Below are 12,887 nucleotides of genomic sequence, written 5' to 3' on the forward strand. Positions count from 1 at the left end.
CTTCAATTTATGGGAAAATTTCTCATACAAATTCATGGGCATTGTTGTTAATGATCATATATTGGGGCTAACCATTGAAGCACCTTTGTATATTTTGACTGTCCAGGACTCTAGCTAGAAGTTTAAGCTTTTCTTCCCTTCTGGTTTGCTTGCTCCTTCTTAACAATCACATTGGTTAGATCTTAGTCTTACAGCCATCAATCAAGTTGAGTTGTTTCTCATCGAGGACTGACTTCTTTTTTGTCCTCCATAGGGTGTGCAAACAAGTTGAGTTGGCCTTTAGAAATTTACAATCTTGAACATGAGCACAGTTAAAGTTTGAGATCAAGCTCATTTTCATGGTTCGAGATTGAGGTACAAAACAAGCTCAATGTTGACTCATTTCGTCACTCTCATTTTGTACACACCTCTGTTAGAAATCACCAGCTTCTGACTTTTGTTGCTACGTTTCCATGGAGATGTCAAATGCTCCTGTTCCATGTTGGCGCGAAGGAAATGGTGAAATCAATAAATACTGTCTAGCTTACCCGATTTCATCTAAAAAATGGGGAACTGCAAGAGCCTGTTAAGCAATTAATATGCTGAATCACACGAATGCAACTATTTGCAGTAAATGCATGTAGAAGTAGTTCAAGTACATTTGTCATTTATTTATTTATTTATTTGATTACAGTGGAGGCAAAGATTTTGTTTTAACTTGGATTCGAACTTACATATCCGGGGAATAGACCTCATGGGTACTGTTGGCCATACATGCCATTTATTGATATATCTGTAAGAAGTAAAATGAAATATATTAAAAACATGTCAAAAGGAATCTTAGAAACAATCAGGAATTTATATTACAAGCACTAGCTAATATTGCAAACGCATCTTTCATGGTCTTTAAAAATACATAAAAAGGCAAAATCACGACTTTGAAACAACTCTTTAGCCAACTCCATGCCTTCAATACTTGCCTGCAAGAAGTTCCCAACTCCATTTGTGCTCATCCTTCGTAAATTTTTCTACATTAGGATACAACAGTTTGAGCTCATTTTTAATCACTAATATTAATTATAACTTGTACATTGTAAAAAATAGTATATCTTGTCGTAGAATTTATGTCCTTCATTTCCATGAAACTGCAAATCAAATATCAAATTCCCCAAATAATAATTAACAAGATATCAAAGAAAGAAAAAATATTACCAATCATCTTGTTGCACGACATATTGAGATATTTCTCAAAGGAAAGATGGCCCCGAGGTGCCAAGTGATGGGCTATGAAACCTTGTGCTACGGGTCCTTTTTCCTGGTGGCTTACCACAAACACATTGACACTCATACCCACATATGTTTCCGAAGCATGAAAACAAACCACTTCCTCCATCATGAGAGTGCCTCCGTGGATGCTTAGATGATGACTTGTAGCTGCTCGATGAGTATCCGCTACGATCATACAATGGTGGCACATCTGTTCGCCACCTCTCGAGCTTTGACCTAAGCCCTTCGACACTTTCATCCAAGCTCCACCCATCCAACACGGAGCTCTGATTATCCGATAAAGGATACTTCTTTTTGGCCATCATCACTGCTGCCACCTCAGAAGGAGAAGGGCCCACCTCGGAGTCCGACCAAAGAGAACGGCCCTTCTTTATCTGTGCACCCACCCCGTACTTATTACCATGTGGCATCAACCCCTTTGGTGAAACATACTCGTTGTAACCATTGTATTTTGAGATGGGCTGCCCTTTCTTGCCTTCTTGGACCTTGTCTTTAGGTGAAATGCCATTTTTGGCCACTTTATTTTTGGTCACAGATTTCTCATCTATAACCTTGTTTTTAGGGTTTTCATCAACAGCCTTTTTATTTCCCCCCTGAATGTTGGGGTCAACGGTAATTTTAAATTCACCCTTTTCCATCTTATAGAAGTAGGAAGATTCTTTGCTCAAAATTGAATCACTCAAGACCGAACTTCCCTTTTTCCCTTTTCTACCATTTTCTTTAGGCTTCTCTCTAAGCTCCGCCCCACTAATAACTGAACTTGCTTTCCCTTTCTTGAACACCATTCCTTTAAATGGATCCACAGGCTCTGTGATGCTCAGTATAGAACTTTCTTTAGCTCCACTTTTGTCTGTCACGACAACGAGTGAGCTGTTTGGCGGGGAGAAATCGTCCGTTGTCACTCGTTCGCTACGTTCACTTCTTGTTCTTCGCAAGATAGGCCTCACAATGCAGGGATTTTCGTTCTTTTGGTTTAGTTGTTGAAGAGTGGGTGGATCCTCCATTAGGTCGCGAAATCCGACAGCTGATGCACTGAGTTGCGTGTAGAGTGGCATGCTACGCATGGAGCTGTCTAGTAAGGCCACACCGATGTTTAGTATTCCCTGTGGACGTCCTGATGGACGACGTACCTATGCCATAAGAGATTTATGAATCGAAAGATGACATTAAGTAAAAGTAATGCACCTAAGTTTGTACTCTAACATCGCCCATTGTGTTGTGTTGCTATTTAATTAAAGACTGGTAAGTGAAAATCTATTAGCTAGCTAGAACAGTTCTTCAAAATGATATGAACTACTGACTTAAAAGGAGGTGTAGATCATTGAAGGACCCATCTAAATTATAACATGAAAAATAGCATCTAATACCCCTAGAAAATTATAGATAAAAAATATGTGCCACGATAAAAATGTAACTTTTTTTTAGAGAAAAAAGCAAAATTTTGAAAGAAAAAAAAGAAGAGAACTGTAGAATATTGTAACCACTTACCAACGATGTCTAATTGTCTATAGATTTTTTTTTTTTGCCTTTTTATACATCTTTGCGATCAAAATCATTTATTCATGCAATAAAAAATCGAATCTTTCATAAGTATAATTGTTTTGCTGAAACCGTTTAAATAGTTCCACCGTATGAAATCTTTCGATGAATACGAACTTTAATCAACCATAATATATATATACATGGCATGCAATGCATTAACAACAATGCATATGAAGATTAAAATATATAGTGGACATGGACAAGGTCGAAAATCATTATATCTAGACATCAACTTGAGAAAAACCTAGAAATTTAAATGGAAATAACACGGACAATTTCGTTTTTATTGATCTTCCTCGTGGGAATGATAAAGTCTGATCTTATAGGAATACGATACCTGAAGGGCTACAAACCGCATTCCCATATGGCTGCGGTGGCCGTGCGACCGGACAGGTGGTGGAATAAGGTTTCCAACCAGTACGCGAACAGTCCCAACCAGAACGTCCCGGAACCAGTTCACGGAATAGATTTGAATCATGACGGCGGACGTATCTCGCCCGAGAAAATCCTCATCCACCCTGAAAACAAATTTATCATTCCATGTGGGGTTATTCTTGCCCTCAGCATCCACGCATGTCGTAAGCTTCCGGCTCTGGTTCATCCAGGCCGTGGCGTACGTGCGCATTTTCTTGGACACGGGCTCCAAATCTTGCGCGGAGATAATATTTATCTCCAATAGTTGGAAAGGCTTCAAGAGCGGCGCCATGTTCTTGTCCGAAAATGCATAACATGGAGACAAAGTAAACTCAGGCTTGGTTGACGTACATTTTATATGAGTCTTGAAGATGGTGGCGGAGGTGGCAGTGGGTGATGTGCTTTTCCGGCCGCCACTCCGGTGAGGGAATGTGGGTTGATCGGGGGGAGGAAGAAATGGGGGGTAGTCGGGTAGAGAGGATAATGACCTCTTTAAAGAACATGAAATCAGGGGATACTATGGGACGGGGAAAATAAGGAGACAACACTATGTTTGACCGAATTGTTTGTGGTCCTGAGATATGGTGATCACCATTCACCTACTGTACTCTTTCTACATGTTCAGGATTTTGTGAGAGTATGTAGATATTTTCTTGATTCTAAAATTAATCAACTTAATTATATTTGTATCTAATCATCATTATAAAATCATAAAATTAATTAAATATTTTTGGCAAATTTCATCACACAGAAATTTAGATTCTAAAGTATCATAATTCATAAGCCTTTCAAATTCCCAAGCATCAAACCTATTTTATTAAAAAATTATTTGCAAAACTTTTAAATAGAAATTCCCACAAGCACCTGCAAAATACTTCGTCTTGAAACTCACATCGATGTTATGAAACAAGTGTTCTACGCAAAAGATTACACTTGAGATTTAATTTTATTTTAAAAAAATTGTAACAAAGGCCCCTTTTAATTCGAACAAGCTGCACTTCTCCATATATAGTCACTCCATTATCAGAGGAAAATTCGGATGCCAAAAATTTGACTAACTTGTAATAATAATAATAATAATAAAATAACCATAAAAATTTATAAACCACCGCATCAATATAGTCGAGTATCTAAAAAATGGCGTAAAGTCACTTCCCAATACAAAAATATTCGGTAATGACTAGTTACCTCCAAGAACATTTACTTAAGACATGCTTCCGTTAATTTTGTAAAAAAATGAAAAAGAACTACTGAGAATAAATATTACTCCATGCCTCGAAATTCCTTGTCCAAATCGAAGTTCCGTTCGAATTGTCATTCCGAGTGATGCCCATTCCTCGATCCTTGCTGATAGGTGGAATGCGCTCTTTCTTGTCGAGGTACCTGCCTATAAAAACCATTCCCTCTCGGTCTATTGTAAGTACGCTCAGTCCCATCTTGTGTGATCCCTCTGCCAAAACTTCGGCCACCAAAACGTCCTCTTGTTCCTTCCATATAGTAGCTAACCCGGCCTCTACCCCGTGCTCCTGTTCAAAACAAGCCAACCATGAAAGAATTTAAGAACAGTCGTGGTGATTATCAGAAGAAACCAAGTGGGATGCATCTGTTTTTGGTGGCAAGGTTTGGGCAAAATTAAAGCTCGAATTTACTCAACCACGATGATGTCTTGCTATCACATATTCCGTGTCCTCGATGCAACGTGAGATTTCAAATGCAAAACCAAAATTTACAAATCTTTCATTTTGAAAACCAGATTTACATTTATATCCCCGGAAAATAATCTGAACAGTTGCTAGAAAACGACCTACTTGCCCCTTGCTAAAACTGTTAAATAAACATAACATGAGTGAGTCTCCGCATTTCATTCATGCAAGTAAATCAGGTACTTAAAGCCTGAAGGGTAAAGTTCACAATCCATTCTAATATAGGAAGAATTTAACAAGGAATTCATTATCTTTCTTTTTTTTAATATCAGCACTTTAGTGGTCGAAAGAGAAAAGTAAAAAAGCTTCTACCCAGTTGAAGACAAGAAGAAGAATGTTTCTCGGAAAGAATGCTTGTGCAAATTTAGGATTGATGAATAAGTTATTCCATAGCAATATCATGCATATGCAAGGAACCTATGGAACTCGAGCTTTGCCATTCTTTAAACATCCAGTTATGGACCTCTTGAAGGTTTATCACGTCGCAAAGAAAGCATCATTTCCAACACTTCTTAGTTAAATGGAAAGCCAGAGGAATTACCGACAAATAGTGTGAAAAAAATTCCTATGCCCCATAAAATTTCATAAATCCATGCAAGTCAAAAGCATAAAACAGGAACACATACTTCCTCCTCGAATGAAGTTGTTTCTATTCGGTCGTCGCTCTTCAATATAGAGCTGATGTGCACCTATCTGAACCGTGGATGCCTACAAGTAACCGATATAAGATACGGGGTCATATTCTTTTCTTATTCAGAGACATTCACTCTTATCAGAGGTTCTATTATAGCGACGCAAAAATTATTGGAATAGGGACCACAAACTTTTTGTTTAGAATCTCCTATAGATATAACGACCAATGGAAAATACAAAGAATAATCAAAAGACATACGCTCAAACCTTAATCGCATTCTGCACCCCAGAGACGTCTTCAAATTCAACAAATGCATAGCATGCATCGATATCCTGTTTACAAAAAGAAGGTATGGATTTTTTAGCAGTTTAGCACAAGACACTAAAGCGAATGGACAAAAGGGAAAACGGAAATAACCTTCCGAGTTCTAATGGCCACACCATCAGGCTTGAGTTTACCAAACTTCTTGAACTCTTCCCCGATTTCAGAAGCAGCCATAGTAGTGGGAACATTGCTCACATACACCGACATTACTTCAACTACAGAAAATGAATATAAAGAAATACACAAACAGGTTAGAAAAATGAAAACCAAAAACTTGTTTGATATATCGGACTACAAATTTAGGAATCAATAAGGGGAAAAATGCAATCAATATATCAGATTTTGATAAACATTTTCCTTAGATTAAAATCAATCTCAATTTCACATCTCTTTGAATGTATTTGGATATCGCGAAGTAAAGGGTAAATGACTGTTAATTATAGATAACTACTTAATATATTTTAAGAACATTTCTTTCATATTCCTCCGTAACCAAAGAAAGGAAAAAATCTCCACGATCCAAACGCAGCCTTATGCTTGAGGTTTCCAATATAATCTAGATCACCAGAAAATGAAAAATGATAACAGAGAAGTGGGAGAAAGTCACCTTCATCTTCCACAACCTGTGCTTCTTCCAGACTCTCCAAACTAGTCCCTTCAAGTGGGTTCGAGGATGCAGCCAACGGCTGGATTCTGGATTCAGGTAAGTGCCGCAAATCTGAAGGAGAAACAGGCTTGCTTGAAAACGGTGGAATGGGCACCACTGGAGCAGATTGTACTTTAGCAACCTGTAAATTTGAGCCATCGTAAAAGATACAATCATGAGAAACTGGCCACACAAAAACAGTGTACAACTCAAAAAGTGTGAGTTCTCATTATTAACCACGTACTATGGAAGCATATGTATGCTTTTGGGGCTCCACAACAGGTTCTTCGATGGGGGAAGATAAATGATTAGGTACAGAGTTCATAGTTCCCTGAATTGAACCATTCAACTGCACATCAAAATTATCGTCCAGAACCTGTTCTGAGGCAGGGACTTGCTGAAGCTGTTCTTCTGGATACTTGTGACTATTGGCAGGGCCATTATCTTCGATATTTCTGGTAGCCAAAAACTCCCTGGACTGAAAATCTCCATTCAACCCATAATTGGATGCTGCAAAATGGCCGAAGTCCATATAATTAGCAAAGGTACCAAGGTTTTTTTCCATATTTAGCTTTATATTATCTACGGAATGGAGAATATCACTTGTACTAGTGTTTATAGGTGCAATGACATAAACAGAAACACATGTTACTTCTAAAATAAATTCCTTAGCACCCAAAGAAAGTGCGCTAAATACTTAGCACCACTCCCACGTTGTCAAGTCCCCAAAAGTTCAGTTCAGAGTTTTTTTCCTCCTTTTGGCTACATACATTTTCACTAGAAACTGAGATTTAAAAAACAGAAAAAAATGAAAAGGTCAACCTTGTCCTTGAAGTGTAGCTGGCAAATGCAGGTTGGGGTCAAGATTTCTCTGAGGTAAATACGCAATTGGATGCTGAATAATATGTTCTTCGTCAACATAGTGGAATATGTCATTGAAAACAAAGTATCCTTTCACCTGAGGGGCAAGAAAAAAGGTTTCCACAAACTTTTTCCTTGCATTGAATCCCTTGACATGCACCGAACCAGAAACCATCACTAGAACTCCACAGTTCCAAGATTCTAAAGAATGTGCAGTCTTAATTTCTATCCCAGTATAGTTGAGTGACATAATAAGTTGGTGGATTTGCTGCAAGGAGGCAAGCAAAGCTCAATAACCAACATTGACTCATTCTACTTACAGAGGAAATTACAGGATGAAGGGCTAAAATTACGTTGGAATTAATCAAAGTGAATGTGGCGCTGAATCCATCGTTAAATATAGTATGCTGAAATATTGAGTTTAAACTACAAAATAGACGAGTACACAACCTTACAGATCAATTACCTAAGATCAATGTTAAATAGTAGTCTAAGTTCTTCGTTATTGCAATTTCATACACAGGGTTGGGGCACAACAAAAAACACATGACATATCAAACGAGGTAGGTTATGATATTCGTCATGGCCAAGAGACCAGAATGGTGAAACCACAAACTATGAAAATATAGCAACGAAATTTTACCCAGTGTTGATTGGATAAAAAATCAAATGAAAATTAATCATGCCACTACCATCATAAAATATGCTACAGACTATTCTATGCTGTCACATTTTAAACATTTATAGAATAAATTAATAATAAAAAAGTCTATTCTTCACGTTCTAACTAGATGACGAGTGCTTGAAAGAGATTTTTCTAAAAATACCAGCATAGCGCTAGCAGTTTCTCTTGAGTTTCCATTAATCCGAAGCATGGTGCTGGCATCATTGTAAAATTGGTGAACAAAATCTGGCTGGTTCTGTAGCATCTGATAGTACTGCCCAATAAAGTATGTCCCCACCTTCAAAAGAAAAGGCAAAGAGTGTCAACGAACAAGTCCATCATCATACACAAATACTGAGGAGGTGAATTTCCATTAATGACATTTCTTCACTTTCTTATATCATAACAAGTGATGTAAAAATGAGGATCCACACAAATAACTGATATATTTAATGCCTTAGAGTGCAGCATTCTACCATCACATATGTTGTATTATTGCACATGTGCAAACATAGGTATCAGAAGGAGAGACCAGATATTTATAAGCATATAATTCTGCATCTATAGGGAATAAAACAATGCGAGATATTTTCTATTTCAATCATATGAATTTAAAAAAGGGGACATTTTTTATAGCTGTATGATATGAAGAACCCAAATTGTCACAACAAATTGATCACAAGTGAAACCAATCTACATACTGATTCCCCGAGATTTGTAAAAATAGAAACCTCTGTGTATGTCCACAATGCCATTGACCATGAATATAAATACAGTAAGCATGTACTCGCATACACAATGGTCCCACAAACACCTCAGCAAATGTAACCAAAAAAACAAAGAAACACCTCAACAAAAACCAGAACTTAGATACATAGTTGCAGCAAAACACATTTTCAATGGTACTCAAGATTCATATAATATATATATATATGCATAGCACATAACTAAGTTTATCCATAATGCTAAAGGCATGTCAGTCATGTAAGTATATCCACGGATAAAAGCAGCCACATATACAAGTAAATTAGCCACTGCAATGGACTGTTGCACCAGAAAGATTATTTTGCTGCATACTGGCAGTGGAACCACCACCCATATTCATATACAGCAGCAATAAGACAGTAGGCATTCACACCTTCTGACAAAAATGCAAGTTTCCTTTCCAGTTTACAATCGCTAAATTAACTGGTCCATCAGTGACACATCAAATGGGTATATCAGCATATATAAAGGCATACACAACATATGAGCAGACAGAATCAATTCACTTGCTCGTAACAAAACGATTTATCGGCCTAGAGAAAGATTCAAAACTTGACCTGGGCAGCAGTGACAGGCAGAGGAAAAGCGGAAGCCATGGAGAAAAAAACCCAGATTCAGAAGACAAAACCCAGATCTAAAACCCCAATTATCAAGATCGATTCGGGAATCAACAGAACTAATCACAACCCAGATTCAGTTTCGCCATCTTTCATCACTCATTATCATTTTCAAGGAGCCCCTACGCTCGAAAAAACTGAAACTGCTAGTTTAAAGAACGGGACGAGACTTTGTGGTGTAGCGCGATTCTGTATGGACTTAGGGCTGGGATGTGTTTTTATTTTTTATTTTATTTTTATTTTTTGGTATATATATGGAGACGAGACGCTCTTTGTCACGGCGTAGAGCGGTGGAGACCACTGGTTTTCTTCTCAGCTGCCTGCCTTACGGTGTTTTTCGTGTTTGTATCTAAAAAACACACATAAGGGGATGTTTGGCCTTTTTAAAGATAAGAGAGACATTATGTTTGGCTTCTTTCCATTCATATCCCATTTTCAATATTTTGTGATGATTTTAAGGATTTTAAAATAATATATTATGTTTTATATGCTTTTTTTAATATTATAAAATATAAAATTTTGAGTTTGAATATATTTTGAAAGAATTATAAAATAAGAAGTTTGTTTGAATCTTGAAAATTATCGCCATGAATTTTCAATTTTATAAAGATTTGCCATAGGTTTCTGAAATCTAGGCCTAATATATATATATCTATTTATATGGATACTTGCTTTTATGTCTCCACCAATATAACTTTTTTGGTGTTCGGTATCTGTTTTTTCGGCGTTGATTAAAAAAAATGTGTTAAACATTTGTACCGATTTTCATTCGAAAAAACACGATACATTATTACTAATATTTGTTAAACATGTTTGAGTACTCAAAAATCATATGTTAGTATCAGAAATAAATCTTTTTGTACTCGAATATCATATATTAATACCATATTTTTAATGTTTGATAATTATTTTCATCTGTGTCATTAATAATACATGGGCGATTATTAAAAAACATATAATAGTGTCATAATCTGAAATATTTGATATTCAAATATTTTATATTAGTATCAAATTTTCAATATTTAGTATATAATTGAGAGCGAGGAAGTGTCTGACTCTGAATATAAATACAACTATGTTATTGGAGATTTACTTGATCATTTATTTTATTCATAATTAGTTCACATTATATATCCAATAAAATAAAATATCGAAATAGTAGCGTTAAAAATTGTTATTCGTATGATTGGTATAAAAACATATATCGTAACAAATGTCTAAATAAACTGTAGAACTTCCATTTTTTGTCTGCTGCCTTTCTAAAAATATATTATGTACTATAAACGAAATTTCGAAATTATTTTGAATATATGAAAATACAAACTTTAGTAATGTAGTTGGCCGTCGTTACTATTCGTTGTATGCAGTGGGAAGTATCGAATTAACGCAATAATCTATAAATTAAGTAAGCCAATAAACCACATTTGATAAAACATATGCGATAACTCTAGTAAAGGATCTTGCAGCCGCTACCATTCATTTGCACGTTGGGTAAACCCGAATATTAACGCAGTAGCATGTAAAACATGTTAGTTGGATAAACCACATTGGAAGATTTGTCCGATAAAGTGTTTGTAATGAGAATCAAACTCATAATTATTGATCAGATGTTCATTTATTCCGCCGACTAACATGATGATGGTAGCATATTTGATAGTCTAATGATTAGTCACATACTTAAATATATATTATATTTAATAATTCAAATTTTTGTAAATAAAAATCCTCCGAGAGGAAACAAACTCTTTACAAAATAAAGTGGAAACTACAACAGAATTTGATAAATTTTCATCAACCGTATCCTCTGATTATAATAATTGATGGCAAAAACTCGTGTGAGATCGTATTTTGTGAGATGAGTCTCTTATTTGGGTCATGAAAAATATTAATTTTTTGCTAAGAGTATTACTTTTTAATTTTTACTGTGAATATCGATAGGATTGATCCGTCTCATAGATAAAGATTCGTGAGATCGTTCATAATCAAGATAGAATGAACTCGAAAAGCTTTCAGCGTAATCCCTTTAATTTGGCCATCCATTTATTTGATGTCTCAGCTTTCCTTGTAAATTAACAAAACATTATTGTTTTACAACAATATAATATATATTAACTTCTTTAAAAAGAGGATCTCATCAAAATATAAAATTATTGTATTGATTTAATATTTTAACTTTCACGAATAATAGTTGTATCGGAATATATATTTTTCTTAATAAATTTAAGTTTTCATATGGACCCATATATAAATTTTGAATGAAATACGATATCCTCGAAAATTTGAACTCTTGTTCCCCGACAGGAATGTGACTTGTAGTTTATCTAATACCGATATCTCAAATTTATTACAAGATTTGAGACTAAATTGTTATAAATATCTAGCAAATCTTCAAAATAATTCACAGAATTTGTTGGACCAATAATTACGTAAAAAAATATAAGTGGACCTTAGCTCTTGTTGGGCTCACCCGTGACCCATCCAAATGCAAATGGGTAATTCAATTAACTTTTTTTAATTAAATTCCATCCATTGCTATTTGTTCATTGTTCAACGATGATTTATGAAAGAGTAACGTAAATACTTTGTATTTCACAAAGATCAAAATAAGAGACACTGTAAATGGTTTTTTTTTTTTTTTTTTTTTTTTGTGTTTTACATTTTTTAAACAATTTTAACTACTTGTATTTTAAATACATTGAATTAGCATCGATACCCAAATTCCTATGTCCACTCCTGTCAAGAAAAAGAGAATCTAATTCGTGATTTATTTACAAAAAAACTGAGAAAATCTCCACGAGAAATTTAACATGAAAAATGGAGGAACCTTTTAAAAAATGATATATATATATATATGCTATATACTATATATAAAGGTCGAGGTCTTAAGTGGTCCTACTTTGTGACACCAATTAGTTTTTACGAAAATATCTTATTTATTTAGATAAATAATATTTTTATATAATTTACTCGTAATTACAATATATATTCCACTTTAAAATTTCAAGAATTCACAGTATTATCTCTACAAATAACATATATAATATAAGTGCATTAACCCTATCCAAATAATAAATAAAAACAATAACAATTTTTTATGAATCAACTCGATCTATAAATGATCATGAATATTCATATACATAATAGTCATTATTTTAAACATGCATCGCTTATACGTGTTGGTCTCATGTGCAACAACTTGAGAATAATAATACGAAAATAAAGAATAAATTGGACACCGAGATTTACGTAAAAAACCTCCAAACATTATTAGGGCAAAAACCATAGGCAAGATAAAAAGAATTTCATTATATATTTTATGGTGTACAACCACTTCACTGTGTTACCAAAGAGAACACACACTAGCTCTCTTAATATAGGATAATAAACAACTCACAAATATTATAAAACTAAGCACTCAAATACTATAAGATGAGAGAGAACTTGACTGAAT

General features: G+C 35.0%; 2 protein-coding genes across 3 annotated transcripts; both read right to left on the reverse strand.

Moving 5' to 3' along the window:
- Nucleotides 1-1,191: 1,191 nt before the first annotated feature.
- Nucleotides 1,192-3,687, reverse strand: LOC142556293 (uncharacterized). The gene is made up of 2 exons (XM_075667722.1): nt 3,146-3,687; nt 1,192-2,396 (listed from the first exon to the last, which is right to left on the reverse strand). Exons 1-2 carry the CDS (start codon nt 3,512-3,514, stop codon nt 1,227-1,229), a joined length of 1,539 nt encoding a protein of 512 aa, XP_075523837.1. The 5' UTR covers nt 3,515-3,687; the 3' UTR covers nt 1,192-1,226.
- Nucleotides 3,688-4,287: 600 nt separating this feature from the next.
- LOC142556294 (nuclear transport factor 2-like) lies at nt 4,288-9,774 on the reverse strand. 2 transcript variants are annotated; one of them, XM_075667725.1, is made up of 10 exons: nt 9,377-9,774; nt 8,218-8,352; nt 7,488-7,658; nt 7,352-7,400; nt 6,774-7,039; nt 6,491-6,671; nt 5,977-6,098; nt 5,826-5,891; nt 5,552-5,633; nt 4,288-4,748 (listed from the first exon to the last, which is right to left on the reverse strand). In XM_075667725.1, the coding sequence occupies exons 1-10, from the start codon at nt 9,413-9,415 to the stop codon at nt 4,537-4,539; spliced, it is 1,323 nt and encodes a 440-aa protein (XP_075523840.1). In that variant the 5' UTR covers nt 9,416-9,774; the 3' UTR covers nt 4,288-4,536. The 2 variants fall into 2 exon arrangements, with proteins under 2 accessions (XP_075523840.1, XP_075523838.1); XM_075667723.1 differs by having other exon boundaries at nt 7,352-7,658; nt 9,377-9,773.
- Between the last annotated feature and the right edge of the window lie 3,113 nt (nt 9,775-12,887).

This window comes from Primulina tabacum, chromosome 9, assembly GCF_025594145.1.
Source record: "Primulina tabacum isolate GXHZ01 chromosome 9, ASM2559414v2, whole genome shotgun sequence".
NCBI lineage: Eukaryota > Viridiplantae > Streptophyta > Magnoliopsida > Lamiales > Gesneriaceae > Primulina > Primulina tabacum.